Genomic DNA, 26,400 nt, shown 5'->3' with positions numbered 1-26,400 from the left:
AAATTCAGCTGCTCTCCCCATACCGCTCCTGCTCAGGAAGGACTTTCTCATTCACGCAACCGCTCTATCCTCCTATCTCAAGCCCACAGCGGCCCCACCAGAAGTAGGGGGTGGGGGAAGCGCCCACAGGAGACAGCAGAGCAGGAAACAGCGGTGAATTCAGCTGCTCTGCCCACTCTTCTCCTGCCTAGGAGGGCCCAGGGCTTCCTTCCTGCTGGAGCCACCGCCGCCTGCTCTTTCGCCCGCTCGCTCCCTCAGCCAGAGCTGCTCCCTCCTACAAGCTGCCCCGGCAGACCTCTCGCGATAGTTGCTGCACAAGGCGGGAGCAGCAGCCATGTGGCGGAGAGGAAGGAGCATGTGGAGGACGGCTGGCGGCAGAGCAGCTGCCAAGAACAGCAGTCAGCCGGCAGGCTGGGTGGGGAGCAGGACTGCTTGTGCTGCTGCAAGGTATCACCAGGCTCCCTTCCCCTGTCAGGAGTTGCAGATTGGGGCCATCTGCCTTCTGAGCTGCTGCTCTCCTGTCATAATCAGCCCGGCAGCTATTGTGAGGCATGTGGGGAGGGGGGTTGGAGAGAGAGGGGGGGGCTTGGAGGGAGGGGGTTGGAGAGAGAGAGAGAGAGAGATGCTGTGTGTCTGTGTGTGTGCTCCCACCCCCAAAAGAATCTGGACTACAACAGGATTGGGAGAGAAAAGAAAAGGGGGAGGGAGAGAGAATTGCAATTCCCCAGGTCCTTCCTGGCTAAAGAAGATTCAGCAGCATCTTTTCCCAGAATGCTTGCTGAAACAATTCCTATCTGCCCTTGCTTATTTCAGGGTGTCCAACCCCCATTTTTCAAGCGTTCTTTTGGTAAACATGGTATGTGTATATCTTGTGTTACCATAAAAACAGAGCTGCAACACAATCCTAAGTATGTCTACTCAGAAGTAAGCCCCACTGAGATCAATAGAACTTACTCTGAGGTAAATGTGCATAGGATTCATCCTGAAAACGAAGAGAGGGTGAAGAAAAGACAGGAGAAAATGAATTGTAGAAATAGAATAGCAAGGTAACTGTGGAATATTTAACCATATTTAAAGAAATAAGTACAGTAAAATTAGTGCCCCTCTACTTCAGTCCCAGCCAGGTTTTCCATAGGAAAACTCTGTACCAGGTGGCAGATAATTATTTTAAAATTTTAATTAAAATACATTATCCTTTCCTATAACAAAATGGTGCTTACTCCTAAGTAAGTGTGTTCCACTGAAGAAGGAAATCCTATTCGATTCCTGTATTCATGCTAGTGTGACATGATAAAGGCACAATTTTATGCATGTTTAGACAGAAAAAAGTCCTTCAACTCCTAGAATCCCCTCTAAATGGGAAGCACGTATCCCCAGGCTTGCCGAGGGACGGAGGGAAAAGAGAGCGAATGCCTCTGTTTGCAGCCAGCATGGCAGGGCACACCAATTGGATTTTGAATAAAGTATTCAATTAATTGTTACTGTTTTGAATTTTATTGTTATTATCTTCCCTGGTGGGTCGTTGAAAACCACTATTCTGAATAATGATTTTTATAGGGTGGGGTAGGGGGCGCTGGGCAGGAGTTTGTGGAACCAAGGGGGCGGTGACCTGAAAAAGTTTGGGAACCACTGGTCTAGAGGTAGAAAAATGGAAAATGAGGGGGGAGGGGACAATGGATTAGAGTACGCTGGAAGAGGGCATGGCTGGCTGGCTGGCAGGCACCCTGAACGAAAGCACCTTGCGCTGCAACGTTTTGTTGCAGATCCCACTTGTAAAGCAAAATGCTGTAATCCATATTATATTGGCATTACCTGTATGTTATATAAAACTCCTTTAATCTAGAATATAGAACTTCGTTGGTTTTTTTAAAAAAAGAAACCAACAACCGCAAAACATACCCAGAAATTTTATTGAGACTTCTGCCCAGTGAATGTCTTGCGTCCCGATGTTCTTTTCACAGCACGATGCAGGATGACCTCTTCATCGTACATGAGCAAGAATATGACAGTCTCCTCGAATCAGTCTTCAAGACGGAGTTCCTAAGCCTCTTGTCGAAGCGCTACGAGGAGAAAACGCAAAGGAGGCTACCTCTGAAATTTAGCAATACGTGAGTGATGGGGTTAAAACGGCGCCGGCTCCTTCTCGCTTCCTGGTTTTTAAGGTTGCAACAGGGCTGGCTCAGCCGCATACAGGGGTGACCCCTGGGGTGACTTAAGGAAGCCATGTTCACACTGACTGAGGGGTCGTCCCTGGGCGCATCACAGCTTCATGGAGTCACCTTCCCCCACCTGGTGGCCTCCAGATGTTTTAGACGACAACTTCCAAGGTTTCCGACCATTGGTCATGCTGGCTGTGGCTGATGGGAGTTGTAGTCCAGAATACCTGGCAGGCACCACGTTGGGGGAGGCTGTAGGGGCTCAGGTCTCTCTGTGTTCACTTTTTGTATCTTGTGTATCACAAGGAAAGCGGACGCCAGAGGCAGGGGTTTTCCTTGCTGGGGAAGGCCGGGCAGTTGCTAGCTGAGCTTCTGTCAGGGCAGAGGATGTGAGCAGGCTGTGCCTTACAGCAGGCCTAGAATGGCCTTCCAGCCCCTCCTTTGCTACAAATCCTTCACAGTGCTGAGCAGGCTGCGGAAGGGACGAGGGGGGGAGCGTTGTAGTGAGCCAGGCGTGGTTCTGTTTGTCTGTAAGCATCAAAGAAAACTTGGGGCCAGATTTCAACCCAGAGGCCTGTTTCTGGATGGGGGAAGTCCTGCTTGGGCCCAGTGTGTGTGTGTGTGTGTGTGTGTGTGTGTTCTGAAAGGCAAGTCATTTCCCAGCTTGTGTGGGAGTCTCAAAAAAATGAATGCATTTTGCTGGCTTCATTTCCTGGGTATTCTTAAATCCACAGAACACAACGGAGGGAGCTTTCATTAACGATCACGTGTGGGAGGGGAGAGACCATGCAAAGCTGTTTTCAGCTTGACGTACGGCTCTGGGTGCCTCGGCCACGTTTGCTGTGTCTGCACCCAGTTTCCTGCAGGAAACGTGTAATGTGTGCCTGGGCAGGCTTATGATCCTAAACACTCAGTAGATGGGCTTCAGAAACCCTGCTTGGGACAGCTGTGTTCTTACATGGTGCCTGTTCATTTCAGCAGGGTTTAGTTTGCCTGCTGTCTCTGTCTCTTCTAAATTTCACTCTCCAACCCTGAGCGTCTGGGAAAATGCAACAAAAACAGAGATTTGGTTTGCACGGCATGACTGTATGTCTTGGGTGCAGGTTATCTGAAAGACCGTATTCTCCCTTATGAGCCTGCCCGTGCTTTGAGGTCTTCTGGGGAAGCCCTTCTTTCAGTCCCACCATCTTCACAGGCGCGCTTGGTGGGAACATGGGAGAGGGCCTTCTCGGTGGCTGCTCCAGTGCTCTGGAACTCTCTTCCCGGGGAAGCTAGACTGGCTCCTTCCTTGATGGGCTTTCAGAAGCAGGCTAAAACTTGTTTGTTCCAGCAGGCCTTTGGAGAATAATCTGGCCCTCCATCTATGTTAAGGATTTGTAAAATTGTCATGTATTTTAAACGTTTATGTTTTTTATATTGTTTTTTTTTTGTGTGTGGACATTTCTTTTCCTAGGTTTAAAATGTATGTTTTAAATTTTGTAAGGCCGCCTTGAGGTCCAGTATTGGGCAAAAGGCAGGATACAAATATATAATAATAATAATAATAATAATAATAATAATAATAATAATAATGACTACCCAGGGGTTGCTTAAACCATGAGTAGTCGTGACTGCAAAGGAGTGAACAAGCGTGATGCCTCTCGCCCGCTTCTGCTATGTGAAACAACCCAGGAACTGGGTTGTTCACTGTGATGCCCAAACCTGGCATTTTGGGTTGTTAAGGGAGAAACAATCCAGTTTTAAGCCATGGTTTGTTGTTGGGTTAAAACTCTGGGTTGATTCTCACTTAACAATCCCGAGTTCTGGGTGCGGATGTTATGGCAAGCGTTCCTGGGTTGTTTAGCAAAGTGGAAACGAAGCAGGGGTTGGCAGGAGGCAGTAGGCTCGCTCATTCCTACACAGTAATAGCTACCCATGGTTTAAACAACCCATAGAAGTCATGATGTGCGAGCTGGGCCAGAGGTTCTTCAAAATGTCAACTCCGCTCCTAAGAGGCAAGTCTTCGGTCCTCAGCCTGGGGACACTGCTCCATTGGGAGAATTCCAGCTTTTCTGCTATGTTAGGAAGTCCCCGAAGGTGTGCAAGGGAGACCGACATCCCTTGCATCTTACTAACTGCATTTTCTGCTCACTGTGTGCCAGGCTTGAAGTGAAGTTGAAGAAGGAGAACTGGGGGCCCTGGAAGGCCGGAGGATCGCGCCAGGTGCAGTTCAGCCAAGGCCAGGGAGACGGGGCCATTCTCAAGCCAAGTAATAAAGTGCTGCAGGTCAGCATTGGGCCTGGCCTCCCAAAGAACTCCCGTATGTATGAAGCTCTCCGAGGTCACGAGGGGGAGGAACAGCAGCACAGCCTGTGCAGCCGGTCCCAGCTTGAATGATTTCTCTGCGTTGCATTGCAGGCCCCACCAGAAGGAACGCGACCCAGAGCAGAGGCTATTCCAACCGGACACAGGGCCATACCTATCCCCTGAGGGCTGCACCGCCTCAGTGGCTGAGTGGTGGCTTTTTATGGGTGGTTCTTAGAATTTATTTCTTGGCAAACGGTGCTCTAGTTAGCGGTCCAAATCTCGTGTCCATCATGGAAAAAAGACTTTTGCATTTCCCTTTGATGGTCTTTTGCCATCCCGTGAAGACATTTCTTTTTGCTTTTCGGCAAGCCCTTGGGACTATCAGGCTTAATTGTTTTAACTGACTCCCTGAGAATGAGGTTGATCCATTAACTTTATCTATTGAGGCTTATCTTAACTATGAAGTTTATCTATTAACTTTTTAACTTGGGGTGTTGGTTTATGCAAAAGAACATGCAAAGAGCCCTGTAGATCAGACCGAAGGCCTATTCAGGCTAGCATGCTGTTTCCCACAGGGGCCAACCAGGTGGGTTGATGGGGCCTGGGGCAGGAGTAATTTAGGGACCCTGCTGCTGTCCCCTATGAGGCAGGGCCAGAGACGTGGAAAGAAATCCGGGGGACCATATGTGAGCATTCCAGCTGGCACCTCTCCCTTGTCCTGGGAACAAGTCGGCTTTTCCGTGACCAGGACAGCTAGGTAGAGAGAGTTTAACTTTAAACCAAATAGGACAGATCGCTCAGCTGTTACTGGTCCTTCGAGTGATTATCAGGGCATTCACACATACGGGGTTGCGCCTGTGCAGAGCCCTCAGCATCTTTGAGGTTTCAGGCAGGAATGCCCACCCGATTCCACGCTCCTGGTCAAGGGATGCAGCTCCTGCCGTCTCGCTCAGTTTCCAAAGATGGCCGCAGGAGCGGCCCAAAAACGTGATTAGGCAAGTGAACACCTGTAGAAGAGAAGGGTGGAAGGGGGGGGGGATTGTATGAATGCACGACGACAACTCGAAGAACCAGTTACAGGTACACAACCTGTCCTCCTTCGTGGTCTCCATGCGGCACACCTCTGGGTGAAAGAACACGTTTGGTGGGGCAGGTGGTCCCACTCATCAAGAGGTCCCAAAGGGGGCATCGTCCTGCCGCTGTGTCTCGAAGCAGTAAAATTTGACACGCGTGTCATGGCTGTGGCCAAGTGGCAGCCCTGGAGAGGTCACGGAAGTGGTAGCCCTCATGCAAATGCCACTGAGGATGCCTTTGCCGTGGTCAAGGGTGCCCCCTCGCCCTGGGTTACAGGAGCTGAGCTACTGTAGCACAACTGGAGAGTCCCTGACACCCACACAGAGAGCAACTGGGGTGGTGGGTGACACTGGCTGACCCTTAATGTGGGAAGAAGCTACTCCGGGAAGCAGGATGCTTGACTAAATAGACCCATCTTGGTCTGATCAGCCGGGCTGCTCTTATCTTAGGAAGAGAGGAAAACTATTCAAGCAGCAAGCTGGGAAATGAAGACCGGGGGAGTATGAAAGTATGAAAGAAGGCACCTCTTCCCTTCAGCCCAGGTGGAGGGCGTGGTGCCTCTTGGGCTCACACCTCCAATTACTTCTAGGTCTTCATCAGAATGGGGTGATAAAAATCCCGCACCACGCACAGCAGCCTCAAGGCCTAGAGAGCCAACGAGCCAGTCAGAAAAGCCTGTACACAACCATGGCGTGCCCACCGTTGCCACAGGTCTCCAGCGGATCGGACAGAATTTCCCAGCGGCCAGACAGCCTGGACTTCCTCAAAGTGCCGGACCAGGGTGCAGCTGGGTAAGCCCCGCGTGATGCCCGCTTCAGAAGCGTCCTGTATCTGGAAGTGGTTAACCAGTTTGTCTGGAGGCAGGTAGCTGGTTCTCAACTGGTGGAGGGCCGTGCTCTGAGTCTCTCTCGTTTCCATCTGGAACCTGCAAGGCTCAGAGCGACACACGAGTGAACTGCAGCAGAGGGCTGGTTGTTCTGTAAGCAGGGGCTATTTGAAATCAAGCATACGTTCTGATCGTGGCTTTCATTGTATTTAGGGTGCAATCTTATGCATGTTTAGACAGGGGGGAAAGTCCTACAACTCCCAGCATGCCTCAGCAACAAGCATGTTGGGAATCGTAGGACTTTTTTTCTGTCTGAACATGCATAGGATTACATCTGTACAAATCTAAGAGGCTGTTCTCCTGGGACTGCACCTTTAGGCCGTGGGGGGGCTTCGCTTTGCAAGATGGCCTGCAGTGCCATCTAGTGGTGTTCAGGGTGACTTTTCACTTGCACACTTTTGGACAGAAGGCTAACTGTTGTTGCACCAGCCTTCCTCAACCTGGGTCCTTCCAGAAAGTTTTGATTGCAACACCCATCATCCCTGACCATTGAATTAAAACCCAACTTTGCGGGAAGCAGCAGCCACATTTGACAGCATCCTAATTATAATGGCAATAACAGAAACAGAAAAATGTTGGAATGCATTTTGGGATACTAGATGGACTTTACACACATTTCAGTTATCTTTACAACACTGTGAAATAGGTTTCCTTTAGCATCAACTCATATTGCAGGTGGGGAAACTGAGAGACAGTGGCGTCCAAAGACTTGCTGAGATGAAATCGGAGCTCTGTGGCTCAGATGCTTAGCTTAGTTCAAAGCAGCTGCTTTTTCTTCGGTAATCTTGTAATATGTGGTGTGTATGTGGTATAGGAGAGATCTCATACATATAATTGATCGTTGTTTTCTCTAATAAATATCATGCAAAGTTTTAGGAGGTTTTGTTGCTCTAACAGCCCAGGCGTGGAGGAGAACGAAGGATGGCCGCAGAGCCTAATCACTTTCCTGTGTCTCTGTAGCGCTCGCAGGCAGACTACGAGCCGACCCCCGCCTGCTGGGGGCAGGCCCAAGCCTCAGCCAAAGCCAAAGCCTCAGGTACCTCAGTGCAGAGCGCTGTACGCCTACGATGCTCAGGACACAGACGAACTCAGCTTTAATGCCAATGACCTTATTGATATCGTCAAAGAAGGTAAGGTGGTCTCCCTGGTCAGTGTCAATAAATCTATTTATTATATCTTGCCTTTCTGTCTTTTAAAAGACCTCAGTGTGGCTAACAAAATCAGTAAAACATTGCAGCAAATCAAAGCGCAATAGAAGGAGTATCAGCAACAGACTCAGGAGGAAAAAATCAGTCATGAGACACAAATCATTATCCTACCAGGGCCCACCAAAAGCCTTTACAAAGTCTGGGTCTTAAGAGCATGGCAGAAAGCCATCAATGACAGGAGCAGGTGGGCCTCTTTCGGGTGGGCATTCCACAGTCTAAAGATGTGACGGAAAAGACCTTCTCCTGGGAATCCACCCACTCTCAGAGGGCTGGTTTATTTACCTGCCCAAATGAACGGACTACATGCACCAGCACCCTGCTCTTTCAAATCATTGTTTATTAAACTAAGAGTCCTTGCTTAACGTGATGTCCAAATGCAGTCACGGTCTTTTACAATTTTGCCATTTGATAAATTTGGTAAGTTTTCAACTACACGCTAGATCGTTTGTACCGTTCATTTTCACTGGAGGCTTGGGAGTTTTGCCATTTTTGTTACAAATTCCATTCCGCTTGCATGAGAGCTGCATTGGGCAATTATCATTACCGCTTTTGCAAAATAATGGGACATCAGGTACCAATGAAGTAAGATCTCACAGTGGCAGTAACACAACTCATACTGCATTGAAGTTGAACAAACAGACTACGATTACTTGGATTCTATTCCAGTGCTGTTCCAATAGGGCAAATGCCCGCTCTCTGCTCTAACCGTCGCTTATAAGAATCGCTGCTTGTTTTCTAAACTGAATTAAGTTTCTTGCCTTGGAGTTTCCACAGTGAGAAGTTCGGAAAGTGGGTGTGTTGCGCCATCCACGGGCTTAATGTCCTTCTGTCTTCCTTTCCAGATCCCTCAGGCTGGTGGACAGGCAGTCCACCCTTTCGGACTAGTTGTTGTAGTATTTTCTCTAATCGCTGCACATATACAGACAGCTTTTCCCCTTCCTTCTGCATAGTGGTGTGAAATCTACACAAAAGGTCCTTAGCACTCTCCATACTCCCAAATGTATACTCCAGGGCATCTAAACATGCCTGTACATCAACCCGTGGGTCAGTTGTCATCAAGCTGTGTACAACATCCAAAGCAGGCCCTCTCAAGCTCTCCGTTAAACGCCTTCTCCTCTCAGCCTCTGGTACCTGCCAATCTTGCATCATTACTTTAACGTGCTGGATCCAGGCTCCATATTCTTCCTCCCCAGGCCCTGGAGGGTTTCGGCCAGAAAAGATCCTCAGCCTTCTGTAGGGAGTAGCTTCAGGATGAGGCTGCAAAACTTTCCCCAACATCTTCCCCGTGGCTTCTTTCACAGCAATGGTGGAGGCAGTGGCTTCTGTGGCAGTTGCTAGCGTAGGCGGCTGTAACAGTCCTTCCACATCAGGAATGCTCTTCCCCTCACGTTCTAGGAAATCCTTAAGTTTCTTGAGAAATTCCACATCTTGGTTGGGGGGGGGGAAGTCCTGTAGATTACAAGCTTCCATTCTCCATAGCTAGTAGATATCGTGTGGGGAATCTCTAATGTTCCCACTGCCACTTGCACTTCAACTAAGGCAGCATAAGCCTTGTCTTCTCGCCTATAGAAGAGCCCTCGCACCTGGCACTGACTCAGAGCTTCAACGTCACACACTTTTTCTTTAATAACATCTTCATCACAACCCTCAGCTATTTGGGTGACCAATATTGCTTTTAAGGGATCAATATTCAGGCCCTTACACCAGTCTTCTAGAAACTGCACAGCCGTACTTTTAAACTACTGGTTAAACACTATATACTGGGTAAGTGTCTAATTTACCAGCGTGGAGTGAGGGAGGAACTACTCAGACCTACCTCACCAATTAAAGATCATCCCGGACGAGCCCCCACAAATGTAACCCTTGGGTCGGTACCCAGGGCCGGGTTCTATGTCTAGGGGTTGTTTGCTTTTCCCTTAAGGTTAGCTCAGGCTCAAGCCCCCACCCAGGAAACCTGGGACACCAATTTAGAGATGTCTGAGTAGCAACCTCACCCACACACCTGAGGTATAAGTACTGGTATTTATTCAGTTTAACAACAAGCAGCAAAAATAGAACATGGGAGACCACCTTTTGATTAACACATTTCCCTCCCAAGGTCTAGGTAGGCCGATGGAAGCCTGTGTCCTTTAGCCTTATTCACAAGCCCAGGAGACAGTGAATGAATAGGGATCCTCCAGGCATGCAATAAGGTGGATGGTAGGTGGCAGCAACCGGAACTGGGGTGCGCTGCAAAGAGAGCTGATTCAACAGCATCAGGAACTGGGGTGCGCTGCAAAAGAGAGCTGATTCAGCAGGCCCAAACCAGGAACTGGGGTGCGCTGCAAAAGAGAGCTGATTCAGCAGGCCCAAACCAGGAACCACCTCCAACACTAACAATGTCAAAGTTCAGCTCCTCCTTCTATTATTATTATTATTATTATTATTATTATTATTATTATTATTAATTTATATAGCACCATCAATGTACATGGTGCTGTACTGCAGCAAGAGACTGTTGCATGCACAACACTGTATGCAAATGAGCTCCTTCGTGTTAGGGCATTTTCCCTGCTCCCACCACCACTGGGTGGTGTGTACTCATTTCTCTACTGCTTTACACACACACACACACACACACACACACACACACACACACACACACATATATATATATATATATATACATACATACATACACACACACATACACACACACATATATATATATATATATATATGTATATATATATACATACATACATACATACATACACACACACATACACACACACACATATATATGAGAGAGGGTTGTTGTTTTTCTGAGCAGGGTCTGGTACTGAGAAACAGGGCCTTTTCCGGGAAAACAAGAGGGCTCATTGGCGCCTCTGCAATGGGGCAGCCCAGAAGAAAGGGCAGGGAGCGCGCCGGGGCCTCCCGGAAGGCGTACACGTGTCCGGTGCGGGTGCGTGGCCCGGGCCGAAGCCAGGGCAGGGAGCCATGGTGGAGTCCAGGGGGGCGCACGGGGAAGGAGGAGGAGGAGGAGGAGGAGGAGGAGGGGGGGATCGGGGCGATGGGCGGGGACAGCGCCTCCGCGCCGGCCGGCTCAGCCCGGCAGGCCAGCAAGCAGGCGCTCCGGCCGCGCCTCCGTTCCGCCGTCGGGCCCCGGGCCCAGGCCGCTGCTGCTGCTGCTGCTGCTCCGCGGCGCGCCCGCCGTGGCGCATCGGGCCCAGCATGGCGCGCTGGCTCCGCGACCGCCTGCTCTTCCGCAGCGCCAAGCCCCTGCCGCCGCAGCCCGATTACACGGCGGGCCCCGAGCAGCCGGACTTGGTGGCCGCCTACCGGCTGCAGAGGGAGCGCGACTTCGAGGACCCCTACGCGGGGGGCGCCGCCGCCACCGCCGCCCCGGTGCCCGCCGCCGCCACCACCACCGACGACGGCGGCCGCCGCTGCCGATCTCCCCGGCGCCGCCTCATCAGGGTCGAGGCGGCCGAAACAGCGCCTGCCGCGCCGCCCCGGGCCGGCGACTCCCTGGGCCAGCAAGAGAAGGTCGAGTCGCCCCCTTCCGCGGTGGGCCAGCGGGGTGGGTGGGCTGAAGTAGGGGGCTGCCGATGTTGACGGCGCAGCGCCTCTGGACGATCCCTTTGGGGGCTGGGGGCGCGTCAGCCTTCAGGTAGACCCGTTTACTCGGGAGGAAACACCCTGGGTTTCATTTCCAGAGGAGGGGTGTGTGTGTGTGGGGGGGGGGGGGACTCTGTCAACAGCACCTTACAACAGTTTCCTCCAACGTGGTACCTTCCAGGTGTGTTGGACTACAACTTCCAGAACCCCCCAGCCCACACATCTGGAGGGCACCACTTTGGGGAAGCCTGCCTTACAAGAAGACTAGGGTTTCAACTGCAACCCCAAGCTCCCTTACTTGGGGGTAAGCCCCGTTGAGCTCAGTTGGACAGCCCAACGAGTAAATTTATTTCTTTATTTATTTAATTACATTTATATACCGCCTCACAGCCGAAGCTCTCTGGGCGGTTTACAACAATTAAAAATTGTAAACATTAAAAGTACACAAAAATTTAAAAAACATAAAAACAGTATAAAAACAACAGTATCCATTTTAAAACAACAATTTTTAAAGGGATGCGATCCGTAAAGGGTTGCGATCCTGCGCGTGCTGACCTGTGCAGGTACGCAACCTTTGACGCTAAAGGTTGCACTATAAAGCGGCAATCCCCTGCATGCTTAATCATGGAGGATAAGGTTGTTAATGGCTATTAGTCATGAGAGCTAGATATTAGTTGCAGCGATAATGCCTGTGCACACCAGTTGCTGGGGAACATGGGCGGGGAGGGTGCTGTTGCACTCCGGTCTTGTTTGTGGGCTTCCTGTAGACATCTGATGGCCACTGTGGGGACAGAATGCTGGACTAGGCAGGGCTTTGGCCTGATCCAGTCGGGCTCTTCTTTCTCGAAGTCCCACTGGACACAGTGGGACGTGCATGCAAGTAGATGCAACACTGTGTACACTCACCTGAGAGTAGTTAAGTTGCCTCAAACTCAGTGGGACTTACTTCTGAGTAAAGATGCATAAGCTTGTGTTGTGTTATTTTGCACAAGCTATATTTGGTATTTACCTCTGTTAACTGCTGTTGTGTCTGTAAGCCGTTGCTTTCTGTGTGAGTAGTTGAGGTTTGCATAGAAATGTCACAGACTGCACCTTTTGCATTCACGGCCTTTTGGCCCTGCTGTTTACAATTCTTCCCTGCCCCATCCAGTATCCACATCTATCTGTCTGTCTTTGTTCCAACCGATGATAGGACTTTGCACATGGAATGAAGTAGTTTATTTATGCTGCGGTAGCTTTTAGTCTTTTAGGGTGCAATCCTATGCATCTTTAGACAGAAAAAAGTCCTACAACATGGCTAGGAGTTATAAGACCTTTTTCTGTCTAAGCATGCATCAGATTGCACCCTTAATGTTAACTAATTTAACAGAGGCCACCAGTGAGGGAGGAAGCAGCAGCCAGGCACCTCTCCACCGTGCCTGGGTCCAGCTCCACCTGAGAGCCCCCTCCCTCCTGCTGTCAACTGTAACTGCTGAACTTTACAACTAAGATTGTAGTGCCTGAATTTGCTTTCCTTTTCCCCCTCCTCCTCCTCCCTCCCAATCCCCTTTCCTTTTGTGTCATGTCTTTTAGATTGTAAGCCTGTGGGCAGGGACTGTCAAGAACTACTTTTGTAAGCCGCCGTGAGAGCCTTTTTTGGCTGAATGGTGGCATAAAAATCCTTAAATAAATAAATAAATAAATAATTTAACTATACTAAGGTTTTATACTGTATTTTACACGTGTCTGTATTGTGAACTGCTTAGAGAGTAAGGGAGACATTAAGGACATCACGGGAGCGATCCTATGTATGTTTAGACAAAAAAAGGCCTATAATTCTCAGCATGTCTCAACTTGCATAGGATTGTGTCCTAAGCAGTATAAAAACAGTATAAAATAAATAAAATGTCACAAAGTTGGGTTGTTGTAAACTAAGAATTTAATATTGACCACAGTTTGTTGGTTTGGATGAAACAAGAAACCGTGGTTAATTAAAAGCAGATGCAGAGGGGTAACAAGCAAAGCCTGGGAGTTGAGTTCGCTAGGCTTGTTCATGCAGCGCCATGTGGAGGTTTAGTGTTACAAACAAATGAGACCTCTGGTTTCTTGGACTTGGACTTTCTGGGCATGTACCATGTGGCTTTGCACAGGCAGTCAGATCATTGCATTTTTTTGATAGCCCATCTTTCTTACATTGTGGAACTCTAGCGTACATTGGGTTCATAAGTGGTCTCCCATTCTGGTACCTGACCAGACCCATGGCACAATCATGAGCACATTTCCTCAGAAGTTCAATTCCACTCAGTTCCATGGGTTTTCCTTGCAAGTCAGGGCATGTACGATTGCCTCCGGCCTGCTTAGCTTTGGAAAAATTGCCACACCGTCAGTTCCCAGGTGAAGTTTGTGGATGCTCACCTCTTGCTATTGTAAAATCTTCTCCCTTTCAGATGATAGTTCTGGAGGACTATGCTGATCCGTTTGACACTGCACAAGAAGCCAGTAGTCAAACGAGGGAACAGGAAAGGGTCAAAAGTGAAGGCTACATGGAACCATATGAAGCACAGAAGTTGTTGGTTGGTAAGGTCCCAATTTGATGCCCGGTCGTCTCTCCCCAACATATTTTGAAATATGGAGCCCAATAAAGTAACCAAGCATTTTTCTGTTGATAACTTACTGCAGATTTGATCTGTGTCATCAATTATTTTCTGTCATTATCTGGCATTTCCTGCATGCTTCGAATTTGGGTTGACGTTTTTTTCAACACATCTATATCCCTCACATCAATCCATTGTGTTTGCAGGGCTCTTACATATCAAGTAAACCAGGGCTGGGCAGACTTTAGCCTTGCAGAATCTACTTACTTTCATTTTTTTATTAGAATCTTGCAATCGACCAACCAAAGCCAGGTACAAAATGGCGGCTCGGGAGGGCAGATGTACGCTAAGGCTGCTGTCCTATGCTGGGGAGTAAGTTCCATTCAGTGCAATGTAGCCTTTGAGCAGAAATATATTGGATGGCACTGTAGAAATGAAGGACGGTTCCTCTGAGCATATGCTCAGCCCAGGACAAAACTCCACTTTTGGATTCCCCCAGCTTTCTTCGTTTCAGCAGCCTCTTTTAGTTGTTGCTGTTGTTAAGACAATTGGGAATCTACTGTAGATCACTTGGAGATCTACCACTATATAGCGATCTACCTTCTGCCCAGTCCTGCAATAATCTAACCTGAGTGCCAAGAATAAAGCCACTTGGTGGTATGCTCTGTGATCGCGCTGCAGTGCTGTTACAATGTTTGACCATTTTGGTATTTTGTTTAGTTTCCTTGAAGGCTATTTGGCAGAAAGGTGGTGCATATATAATACCGTATTTCTTTGATTGTAAGACGCCATCGATTGTAAGACGCACACTAATTTCAGTACCACCAACAGAAAAAAACCCCTAAGACACACCCGCGATTCTAAGACGCACCCCATTTTTAGAGATGTTTATATGGGGGGAAAAAGTGTGTCTTAGAATCGAAGAAATAGGGTAATAATAATAATAATAATAATAATTTATTTCTTACCCACCTCTCCAATTGGATCAGGGAACAACAGCAAGCATAAAATACATAAAATACCGATTAAAAACATAGTATACACTGTTAAAAACATCCTAAAAGCATCCTAAAAGTATCCTAAAATTCTACTGGATAGGCCTGCCGAAAGAGATCAGTCTTGATAGCTTTCTGCTTCTGCCCATGTATATAAATACATGTATATATAAATATAGACAGGCAGAAGCAGTCCTGTACTGGAAAGAGGTTAGTTTGTCCTCCTCCTTTCTGTTCTTCCTCCTCCTCCTCCTCCTCCTCACAATATACCAGCTAAATTTTCTTGGTAGAAAGGCGGGATGCAAATCCAATAAATAAATAAATCCCAGGAGGGTGTTTTAAAGTGGACTCTTCACTTCTCTGTTACCAGAGATTCAGAAGAAGGGTTCCAAGGAAGGGTTAACGGCTTCTCCAAAACCTCTGCACCTGTACGACATTCCCTACGAAGCACCTGAGGACGGGGTGGAGCCGGGCCCCTGCCGCCCACCAGGCATCCATTGCCGCTACTCGTGGCTGCCTGAAGATGATGAACGGCCCCCGGAAGAATACGACCAGCCCTGGGAGTGGAAAAAGGGACGGATCTCCAGGGTCTTTGCAGGTAAGCAGGACAAGGCTGCATCAGCAGGAGAGTGTGTTTCTGAGTGTGTTTGGAGGGAGGGGGTGATTATCTGGGTAGGAATAAGACAGGGACGAATCTGTTTTATTTTTCTCTTACCATTGGACTGAGAGGCAAATGACACGTTATGCAGAAGATACGATTGGATCTCCTGGCATTTTCTTTATGCAACACTGGGCCTGTTCAGACAACACACTAAGCCATGGTTAGGCCGGCTGCTAACCCTCTTGTAGTAAATGGTTAGTGAGCGTGTTTAAACCGTGGTTATGTAGCTACCATGGTTAGGAATGGTTGACACGACATGCCGAGCCATAATGTTTAGCTCAAAATGCTTAACCACCATGGCTTAGTGTGTCGTCTGAACAGGGTCTGTGTGTGTGTGTGTGTGTGTGTGTTGGAGGGCAGTGGGGGTTGGGGGGGCACTGACAAATTCATCTGAGCCTCCCTTGGGAGGCTGGTGTTTAACCCTATCCATGGCAACCTTTGGCCCTCAAAGGGGCCATTTTGCATCCTTCCGCTTTCTGAAAACGTCTGGCCGGCCTCCTTAATTCATAGAATCGTTGAGTTGGAAGGGGCCTATGAGGCCATCTAATCCAGCCCCCTGCTCAGTGCAGGAATCCACCTTAAAGCATCCCTGACAGATGGCTGTCCGGCTTCCTCTTGAACACCTTTCTCTTCTGTCTTCTGGGGCTCGTCCAGTTGAGATTGAAGGAATCCAGGAGTTGCCCTGGCCTCCACCCGTTGGACAGCTTGATAGCTCTGCTAACCACTTGGATGACGAGGCGGTGCCCACCCTCCAGGACACCAGCGGCAGATGCCTAGATGCAAACGTCCCACCAAGCCTCCATAACAACACCGCCAGCCCTCTGGACTCCGCAGCCCCGTCCAGCCCCATGGATGGGAGTGGTGGGTATCTTCAAGCCCCGCCAATTTTGGAATGGGATTACGGCTGTTGGCGCCATTGCGATAATATAACTGGAGGGTCGTGTGGTGGCAAATGTGTCATGAACTGCCGGGGATCGTAGGATCCCAAAAATCTGAGCTTTAGTCTTATTTTTTTTTAAGGTCAAGCTTCTAGTCCTTATTGTATGGGAAATGTGAACATGTGGGCAAAGCTGGCTCAAAGATTGTGGGCTACACGTTACGTGCAGTTCTGTGATTGTTTCACTGGATCTTTTTTTAAAAAATAGAAAGCAGACATAGGTGGCTTCAGGTTGCATTGAGGAATGGAAGGGGCCGTTTAACCTTTCCTTGCCAGGTCTTTGTTGACTGAAGATTCCCTATATCTGTTCTCAGTTTGGAAGAAAAGCAACTGCACAGATGGGTGCTTTTCAGTGGATCATTGACTGGCAAGGGAAAGATTAAACCTCCTCCTGGGAAAACAGTCCTGAAAATACTTGTTATGTGTAGCTTGGTCCTGAGGAACTAGAGAGGGTTCAGGTTGGGCCTCCATTGATCCAGGGAGTAAATTTCCTGCAAGCAGCAAGCTTGTTATGGGCTTTGCTCAGAAGTAAATCTCATTGTAGATGTCACGACCCGGTTGACAGAAAGCTGTGGAAGCCATTTTCTAAAATGTTTGCCATTTTCTAAAATGGTTGCCATTTTCCAAAATGGTTGCCATTTTCCAAAATGGTTGCCATTTTCCAAAATGGCCACCACCCATCCACCTTTGGCGCCTTGTTCATGGTGTCTGTTGTGTATGTTCCATGTCAAGTTTCTAGGGAGCTCCTCCTGTTTCTGTGCATATCCGTGCAGGACGAAGGAAGTCCCATATTTTATGAAGACGTTACTCCCGTGCTGGGTCAGGCATTTCTAATGGGACACACACACACACACACACGTAGCAGTGCCTGCATCCAATTCCTGTCACACTATACATATTTGGGTGTAACAAAGCCAGTGGTCAAACAATTAAGTAATGCACAAGGCATAAAACCGCTAAACTTATAATAATACTATACTGGGGTAAGAGACTCTTTTATCACATATATATTTTGTATCATCTATAACAATTAGTTATTTGATTTCCATACATATAACATCATCGCTGAGGCTGAGATAACAAGGTTATAATTTCAAGTAGCAAAACCTTGTAATTAGAAAATTACAGCTGCCGATCAATATAGACAATATTGAGCTAGCTGGATCTTGGTTTGATGCCATCAGGAAGCTTATTATCTTTGTTTATTTATTACATTTATATCCTGCCTTTTTCCTCCAATGAACCCAAGGTGGCATACATAATCCTCCCCCCCTCCATGTTATCCTCACAACAACAACAACCCTGTGAGGTAGGCTGGGCGGAGAGTCTGTGATTGGCCCAAAGTCACCCAGTGGGTTTCCATGGCCAAGTGAGGACTAGAACTCAGATCTCCCGATTCCCAGTCCAACACCATAGCCACTATACTACACTGGCTTTCACTGGTTTGATGGGATCAGGGAGCTTATGTTCTTCACACAACTGGCGGTTCAGGGTCTCTGGTTGACCTCTTTTTTCCTTGCTCTGAGTTTCTTGCACTCCTTCACCAGTCCGTTATTCTGCCTTTCAAGTCATTCTGGTTCAGCACCTCGGGACCCTGCTGCCACGCGGTAATCATTTCATGCCCCGTTCATGTGTTTCTACCCCCAGGCAAGGAAGCAGTGAAGAACCAGCTGCCATCTTGCACGGAGAAGACCAGCGGCCCATGCTGGCTGAACACAGGGCCCGGGCTGGCTTTCGGCGAACGCATCAACCCCACTTTGCCGCTGGAGAGCCAGGCGTGAGTTGTTCGGGAGCTGGCGAGGGGAGGGTCACGTGCCTCCGCTGCGCACCCTGTGTCGCATTGTTCCTAGGGTGCCCTCAGTACCACACGGTGATGCCACTCTTCCTCTAGAGCTGAGATTTACCCCGTAGGAATATGTCTCTGAGAACATGAATGCTTTGTAGTTCGTCCTTTGACCGCTTTTGTTGAATCATAGAATCACAGAATAGCAGAGCTAGAAGGGGCCTACAAGGCCATCGAATCCAACCCCCTGCTCAATGCAGGAATCCACCCTAAAGCATCCCTGACAGATGGCTGTCCAGCTGCCCCTTGAAGGCCTCTAGTGTGGGAGAGCCACAACCTCCTTGGGCATTCGTTCCATTGTTGTACTGCTCTAACAGTCAGGAAGTTTTTCCTGATGTCCAGCCGGAATCTGGCTTCCTGTAACTTGAGCCCGTTATTCTGTGTCCTGCACTCTGGGAGGATCGAGAAGAGATCCTGGCCCTCCTCTGTGTGACAATCTTTTAAGTATTTGAAGAGTGCTATCATGTCTCCCCTCAATCTTCTCTTCTCAAGACTAAACATACCCAGTCCTTTCAGTCTCTCTTCATAGGGCTTTGTTTCCAGACCCCTGATCATCCTGGTTGCCCTCCTCTGAACACGCTCCAGCTTGTCCGCATCCTTCTTGAATTGTGGAGCCCAGAACTGGACGCAATACTCTAGATGAGGCCTAACCATGATAGGGATACCAACTCAGCATCCAGTCCCCAAACATTTCCAGGGCCTGTTGAGTTGCCATAGCTGTAGCCCAGGGGCATTGAACATCCTTCAGCTTCAGGGGAAAAAAAAATCAATTTTGGAAAAGGTCTTCAGGGCCGGATTCCAGTGGTGGGCGGGTCCAAAGGAGAAAGAGGAGGAGCCAAAATACCAACATATTTAAGCTTAGCTACTGCCAGAAACTAAGGGATTTCAACCTTTTAGAACAGGAAACTATGCAAAAGCCGGGGGAAAGTCAGATTTGTGGGGGGGGGGGGAGTCAGATTTGGCCTGTCTGAGGTTCAACAATGATTCCCGTGGTGAAATAAGCACAGAAGACAGACCTGTGGAGCCTTTTAAAACAGATTGGTTTATTCTGGCATAAGCTTTTGGTGTACTAGAGCCCTTTCCTCAGATGCATGAATGATCATCACTTGACGACAGATATTTAAGGTGTTATTACTCGTCTCTTCAGCCAAAAAAGTCTCCCAGGGTGGGTTACAGATCTTTTTTTAAAAAAAGTATCTTTGAAAGACACAATGCAAAAGGAAAAAGGGATGGGGAGGGAGAAGGAAAAAAAGCAAACCCAGGCACCAGTTCTGAAACTGACAGTTCTTAGAATGATTGTAAGCCTATGCGGCAGGGTCTTGCTATTTACTGTGTATAATCTGTACAGCACCATGTACATTGATGGTGCTATATAAATAAATAAATAATAATAATAATAATAATAATAATAATAATAATAATGAACAGCTGGGATGGAAACAATTCAGGTAGTCTGATGTTATGGCTACTGGGCGGTGACAGATGAGGGAGAAGAGGAGTGAAAGGCAATTGGTCTCAGCAGTGATGACGAAATTGCCTTGAATCCTTTCTTTCCTGCTGCAGCCTGCTGGAATGCCTCTCTCTCTCTCTCTCTCTCTCCCTCCCTCCTCTAGAGAACAAAAATTGGAAATAAGTTGAAACGCCATGACATCCAAGTCGTATGATGTGTGACATTTTTCTGCAAAGCCCAAACATATAGAATGTAAGAACAGTAATCCATATAGAACAGCAGTAATCAATGATTGCACCATCTTCTTTGCTTTGCTGTGCTAATTTAACATCTACACTGGGAGAGAGAACCTTGGTTCCAGTTGAGCCCCAAACACTTAGAATCAAACTTACCGGCAAACTCTAGCTCAGCAAATTTCTGTTGACGCCTCCCTTTATGAAATCAGAGTTTGTACCCCTTCCAGACTGAAGGCTTTTAGGGGCTTAAAGTACATAAGTCTGTTTGCAGAAAAGGGATGCCTTGGTGCACAGAGGCATGTGGGCTAATTATTATTTTAATTGGATTATTATCCCACTTCTCCAGCTGGAAGCCCCTGAAGCAGTACTATAGAGGTATGACTGAATGTTTCCCTCCTTCCTCTGCAGGTGGTATCACGGGACCTTGAGCCGGGTAGGCGCCGAGGGGCTGCTGCGGCTTTGCCGAGAAGCCAGTTACCTTGTGCGGAACAGCGAGAGCAGCCACGACGCCTTCTCCCTCTCTCTCAAGTGAGTGAAGGCAAGCCGATTCCGAAGGCGTCATGCCACTCTCAGCTGATGAAAGTTGTTCAGGGAGTTTCAGCCCGCCTCCACCGTTGGCGGACGAGGGAGCATTTAGGATGCCACAACTGGGATCTGCAACAAAATGTTGCAGTATGGACAGTACTCTTGTCCAGCAATGCCAGCCAGTCAGCCATGCCCTTTTCCAAAATACTCCGTTACCTCCCCTCCCCTGTTTCCCATTCTTCCCCAGGCAGTCAGCATGCCATTGAGCATGCTCGGTCCTGCTGATGGCTCCTGAGCATGGTGGAAGTGGTGGTGGTGGTGGTGGGTGTTCCCACTTGAGCTACATGAGGATCCACTCTCTGAAAATGTATTCCATATTACACATGGCGATGGACTTCTACAAAATCTGCTCAAAGACCTACTCAGGCTCTTGGGCTGAAAGTTCAGCCTCCCTGTTTAGCACAATTTATTTTATTTATTTCTTATAGCACTTTTATCCCGCCTTTTAGCCAATAAAGGCTCTCAAGGCAGCTTACAAAAGTAGTTCTTAAGACAGTCCCTGCCCACAGGCTTATAATCTAAAAAAAAATGACACAAAAGGAAAGGGGATTGGGTGGGAAGAGGAAAAAAAGAAGAAGCAAATTTAGGCACTAGTTTCGTTCAGAAGGTCATGGACACAGTGGAAGGGCTGCTGCTTTCTCTCCCTCTCCCTGCCGCATGCAGATGCAGCCACGATGAAGGGATGCCTATATTATTATTATTATTATTATTATTATTATTATTATTATTATTATTATTATTATTATTATTATATAACCAAAAAAGGCTCTCGGAGTGGCTTACAATCAGTTAGCAAAAAAGACAGTCCCTGCCCTCAGGCTTACAGTCTAATAAAGGCATGACACACAAGGAAAAGGAGTTCAGGAGGGAAGAGGAAAAGAGAGAGAGAAATGAAGTAGACCGGCAACAGGGCTGATGGGATTGTCCTGCTCCTGAAGCAGGGGAGTCCAACTGGAGCAGGCCCCGATGTTTCCTCCGCCAGCTCCTGTCCCCTTGCTCTTTCTTCTTTCCCACAGGGCCAAGATGACAGTTTGCCCTGTGGGGAGGGGGGAAGAGTCCAACTGGAGCAGGCCTCAGTGTTTCCTCTGCCTGCTCCTTGTCCCCTTGAAGTGGCCTAGCTTCCACTTCCTTTCACGCTGATGTCCTCAGCAGTGACAGTTGGTGGGAGAGAGGGGGGCTCTCAGCTGGAGCTGGACCCAGGCATGATGGAGAGATGCCTGCCTGCCTGCCGCTTCCTTCCCCTCAATGTTTTGCTGCAATGTCTGTGCTTTGGAACCGTCCCGCGACGGAATCCCGAGTGTTTTGCGTTGAGCGCGCTGACCATCTCCCTCCGCTTCCTTCCCTTAGAAGCAGCCATGGCTTCCTCCACATGAAACTCCTGCAGACCGAAGACCACAAGTTTGTCCTGGGCCAGCACAGCCCTCCCTTTGACAACGTCCCCGAGGTCATCCACCACTACGCCAGCCACAAGCTGCCCATCCAGGGTGCGGAGCACATGTCCCTGCTGTACCCGGTCACCACGCAACCCTCCACTTGCCTAGCGGTGGAACAGTGAGGGCTCTGAACAGGAGGGCTCTGAACAGGCCTAGCTGGTCCGGGAAGCACACCTGAGCGTGCCGAGGCGAGAGCGGAACATTTGGGAGGGGGGGGGCGGCGGCTGCAGGCTGCGGTTGCTTGCAGGGACCAGTAGAGAAGTGGGGGGCGAGGCTTGGTGACGTTTGGGGCTGTAGGCCATCCACAAAGAAGAGAGTCTGGGCCATCAGACCTAGAACAGTGCGATCCTCTGCTCTGTATTTGCCGGAACAACCTTCCTTTGCATGTTGGACATCCCCTTTGGATGCCAGTTGACCACCCGCTCCGAAAGGAGGAGGGGATCCGATGGGAGGGCTCGGAATTGCACAGCCCCACGGCGCCGTGGGTGTCGCAGAGTCCAGCCCCTGAGTGCGTAGTCATATCTGACAGGGCTTCATTCGGGGCCAGCTCCCGCCTACGTCTGCTTCGTCTGTTGACTGTAGAAAACTGCAGCGCTTTGAACTTGCACATCCTCATCCTCGTCATCCGGGACCATGTCGAGCGTGGCATTTTTTCAAAGGAGGCCAGTCCGTGCGTTTCTGAGAGTCGTCAAGGCCTGAGAAACCAAGAGAGGGAACATGCAGGTGTGCAAGCCAACCGCCAAGCTCTTCTTGATTTCGCAACTCGCTTGGGAAATGTTATTTCCTCATCCAGCTGCTTTTCCAGTTCCCTCGTTGAGGTCTTCTCTTCTTGACCTCAATCAGCTGCAACCGCATACCTGGCCAAGAGAGCTCAGGCAGTTTCCTGTAAGCGGACTGAGTGACCCTGCCGGGGTCCATTGAGGCTGACGCCTTCACACAGGATCCACCCTTCCCCTCCGCTGCGGGAATGGCGTTGGCGCTCTCCCAGGACTGCACTGTGTGTGCTAAATCCAGGCGGCCTCCCTCGGGAATGCGAGTGGACTGCCTAGCAGGCAGCTTGTCATCTCGCTGCTGTGGATTGGGGAGCAGTCTTCCGAAAGACCCACGGAGGAGCCCATCAGCCAGCACCCAGGCAAAGATCCGATGAACCAAGAAGGCTAAACATAATTAGAGACAATTATAAGATGGCGAGGCCGTAATTCATTGTGGTAGAGCGCACCTGCTAAGCATGCAGGTGATGGGGAGGATCTCTGCTGGAGTCCCCAGGGATCTGGTGCTGGTTGGAGTCACCAGTGCTAGGACAGATGGACAAGGCGTTTGGTCTCGTGTAAGGGAGCGTCCTACGTTCCAACGATGGGCGTATTTGCATGTGTCAGGGACCCTTGTTGTTACGAAATTGCGCAGGATGCATTGTTTGGTATAAGTCGGGTCGTCTTTTTGTTTCTGGTTTCCTCAAGCAAATGCAAAATAAATTAAATGGAATACCTTGATTGCTGCTACGTTCTTGCTTTTATAATTTTTAATGAATTTGAATCGTGCTTTTAACCGGACCAGATTATACAAAACAAAGTCATTATAGAACAACAACAACAACTTTTCCATCTTAACAATTATGTCGCCAATTATTGCTCCAATAAATAATACAGCCGTTCTGTTTGTCCGCCGTTCAAATTATCTGTTGATTTCCCATTTTTCTACGGATATGTTCGTAGAAAATATCCATTTCTGCCATTTCAAAGCATTTCATCAATCTTTAATGTCCTGTAGCTGGATGAGTTGTCTTCCAATTTCTACCCATACTATTTCACTTGCCAGTATCATCAATATCTTTTAAAGATTTGTTATAGCATATTCAATTACATTAAAAAGAACCAATAAAAGAGACAGCTGCACATTAAAATTCAATATCTGAGAAATAGTACTGACCACTTGTAGCCAATAACTCTGGGCACTTGGACATACTCACCACATATGGAGAAAATGAGTTTGCCTGGCGGTATATTACCCATATGTAAACCTATTAGTTGCATAAATCCGATTTAACCTGGCAGGGGTCAAATACCAATGAAAAATCAACTCATATTCTTACATTCTTCACTGTCACCAGGAAACATGTACCTCTCCGGTTTAGATTTGCAGTCTCCCACCCTGATACACTTTGACGGCAGGCTAGGTTGTGTTTTATTTTTGTACCTGTTGAGAGTGAATTAACAGTCTTTCTTGCACTTTACTGACATACAATCCAGTTTTTGTTTCTATATATATATATATATATATATATATATATATATATTTATTATTTTCTACAATACTTAAACATACAGCATTACAATTAAAAACAACAACATACTACATAAATGTTGAATAAATGTTGAATACATAATATCATATCTAAATAACATAATCAAACTTAACATATAAGTGCACCCTCCACCTCAGGATCTCATTCCTGATTCCAAAATCTCATACTTTCTTCTGCTGGCGGTTTCCCACTTCCCTTAGAAAACACAAATATTAGGAACTGTTTCCAAATTCCTTCAAAATCATTTGTTTTAGCTATACCTCTTCTCCATTTAATATTACATGTCAGTTTATCATTAATAGCTATATCCCATACTTCTTTATACCATTCTTCAATACAATAATCCCCTTGAATCTTCCGGTTCCTAGCTACAATCAATCTTGCTGCAGTCCGCAAATTCGTTATCAATTCCTTAATTTCTTTTTCACATTTTAAATCTTCAAATAGTGACAGTAATGCAACTTTTGGTGTTCGTTCTATCTTCTTCATTCCCACAATTTCTCCAATCTCCAAAAACACCATCTTCCACAATTTTTGTTTCTGAAAGAGCAGCATCTCATATCTTTGAGGGGAGGGCATGCAGTGAGGAGAAGATAGGTCCCATTCTTTGGTATTGTTCTGGATTAACTGGGAAGCACGTCATTTCTGGATTTGTGCCCAAAAGAGAGGCATATAACCAAAAGCAGCGCTACGGGGTTTTTTATTTGCAGTGTGTGGTTCTTTTGTTTTCAGCCTACCTAGAAATTGCTACAAATTTTGTTTTGTTTTGTTTGCAGGCTTGGTTGTGTCGCTACAAATTTGTTTTCTGTCGTTTTTTGTTTGCTTGCATTGCTACACGTTTGTTTCCGGGTGTTTTGTTTGTAGCCTTGGTTAAATTGCTACAAAATGCTGAACGGGAGAACGATGGCAATGGAGGCTGGTGACTCCGATGACAGTGGTGTGTTGAATCCACTCTGGGTTTCATTCAAAACTGTAAAGGTGCTACAGCCAGTCAGAACGTTAAAGGAGCTACCCAAGGTGAGAATTCGATAGAATTCTGACTGAAACCCAGAGCAGATTCACTACCCCACAGATATCGTAGCTTCAAGCCTCCGCTGCTCAAAGGTGTCCAGAATTTTTCCTCAATTCTGTAGGCGCACTGGGTGGAAACTCCTATTGGCCCCATTCAGACACACACTAAACCATGCTGCTTAACCACAAAATGGTTAACAGAATGATGCATTCCATTAACCATTTTGTGGTTCAGCAGCATGGTTTAGCGTGTTGTCTGAACGGGGCCATTGCCACTTCCCTTCTAGCTGAGCATCTAGTACCTGTCACGACTCGGCAGCCTACCCGCTGCTCTGTGGGGGCTGAGGAACAGCTGTTAAGTGTTTGGGAGCCTGGCATTGCTTCTTGCAAGAAGAGGCAGGAACATTTTCAAAAGTGAATCATTCTGTGAATTGGCACAGATACACAAAATCTCTCTCTCTCTCTCTCCCTGGTTGTGTAAGACTGCGTTCCTAAATGCCTCATTGCACAGGGATCTTCCTTGCTCTCCTGGAATGCTGCAATTGCAGCTAGGACAATTGCCCAATGAGAAACAACAGCCGATTCCTTGACGGTGCAATCCTATGCTTGTTTAGACAGAAATAAGTCCTATTATTATTATTAATATTATATTGTTGCATTTATATCCCGCCTTTTTTCCTGTTAAGGGACCCAAGGTGGCGTACCTAATCCTCCTCCTCTCGATTTTATCCTCACAACAACCCTGTGAGGTAGGTTGGTCTGAGAGTCTGTGACTGGCCCAAAGTCACCCAGTGGGTTTCTGTGGCTGAGGGAGGGGGACTAGAACTCAGATCTCCTGACTCCCAGTCCGACACCTTAGCCACTACACCACACTGGCTCAATTCCCAGCATTCCTTAACCAGCCAAGGTGGCTGCAAATTGTCCCATAGGGTCGTGCTCTCAGTTAACCTCGTGATGCAGCTGTTCAGCCGAATGCAAAGGGCATGAACTGCTGCATTTGTCTTGGGGCAGTGGAGGCTGGTGACTCTGATGTCAGTAGGGCGGTGAATCCGCTTCAGTCAGGGCCACTCAGAACTCTAAAGGAGCTCTCCAAGGTGCAAAGCTAAACAGGCTAAAACTCCATGACATCCAAGTCGTATAATATGTGACATCTCTATGCAA

The 26,400-nt window shown here is 47.9% G+C and overlaps 2 protein-coding genes and 1 long non-coding RNA gene across 3 annotated transcripts; all 3 read left to right on the top strand.

Moving 5' to 3' along the window:
- The first annotated feature begins 2,000 nt into the window (after nt 1–2,000).
- On the top strand, nt 2,001–4,638 carry LOC134409731 (uncharacterized). Its single transcript, XR_010026212.1, has 3 exons — nt 2,001–2,108; nt 4,298–4,455; nt 4,554–4,638. It is a non-coding gene; the product is annotated as an uncharacterized LOC134409731 (long non-coding RNA).
- Nucleotides 4,639–6,159: 1,521 nt separating this feature from the next.
- LOC134409742 (unconventional myosin-Ie-like) lies at nt 6,160–8,568 on the top strand. Its single transcript, XM_063142640.1, has 3 exons — nt 6,160–6,307; nt 7,363–7,532; nt 8,453–8,568. Exons 1-3 carry the CDS (start codon nt 6,204–6,206, stop codon nt 8,566–8,568), a joined length of 390 nt encoding a protein of 129 aa, XP_062998710.1. The 5' UTR covers nt 6,160–6,203.
- A 2,208-nt stretch (nt 8,569–10,776) lies between these two features.
- On the top strand, nt 10,777–23,582 carry LOC134409559 (SH2 domain-containing adapter protein F-like). Its single transcript, XM_063142341.1, has 7 exons — nt 10,777–11,141; nt 13,640–13,769; nt 15,152–15,379; nt 16,097–16,303; nt 18,027–18,156; nt 20,317–20,436; nt 21,841–23,582. The coding sequence occupies exons 1-7, from the start codon at nt 10,827–10,829 to the stop codon at nt 22,046–22,048; spliced, it is 1,338 nt and encodes a 445-aa protein (XP_062998411.1). The 5' UTR covers nt 10,777–10,826; the 3' UTR covers nt 22,049–23,582.
- The last annotated feature ends 2,818 nt before the right edge of the window (nt 23,583–26,400 follow it).

Source organism: Elgaria multicarinata, chromosome 16 (assembly GCF_023053635.1).
Source record: "Elgaria multicarinata webbii isolate HBS135686 ecotype San Diego chromosome 16, rElgMul1.1.pri, whole genome shotgun sequence".
NCBI classification, from domain to species: domain Eukaryota; kingdom Metazoa; phylum Chordata; class Lepidosauria; order Squamata; family Anguidae; genus Elgaria; species Elgaria multicarinata.
Note: the sequence above shows the minus strand (reverse complement) of the source record. Positions and strands in the feature narration are given on the sequence as shown.

Excerpts from the sequence above, each read along its gene's own strand:
- LOC134409742 (XM_063142640.1), top strand. The coding sequence starts at position 6,204 with ATGGCGTGCCCACCGTTGCCACAGGTCTCCAGCGGATCGGACAGAATT. Across the intron at positions 6,308-7,362 it reads CCGGACCAGGGTGCAGCTGG|CGCTCGCAGGCAGACTACGA; the intron begins GTAAGCCCCGCG and ends GTGTCTCTGTAG. Across the intron at positions 7,533-8,452 it reads TATTGATATCGTCAAAGAAG|ATCCCTCAGGCTGGTGGACA; the intron begins GTAAGGTGGTCT and ends CTTCCTTTCCAG.
- LOC134409559 (XM_063142341.1), top strand. The coding sequence starts at position 10,827 with ATGGCGCGCTGGCTCCGCGACCGCCTGCTCTTCCGCAGCGCCAAGCCC. Across the intron at positions 18,157-20,316 it reads TTGCCGCTGGAGAGCCAGGC|GTGGTATCACGGGACCTTGA; the intron begins GTGAGTTGTTCG and ends CTTCCTCTGCAG. Across the intron at positions 20,437-21,840 it reads GCCTTCTCCCTCTCTCTCAA|AAGCAGCCATGGCTTCCTCC; the intron begins GTGAGTGAAGGC and ends TCCTTCCCTTAG.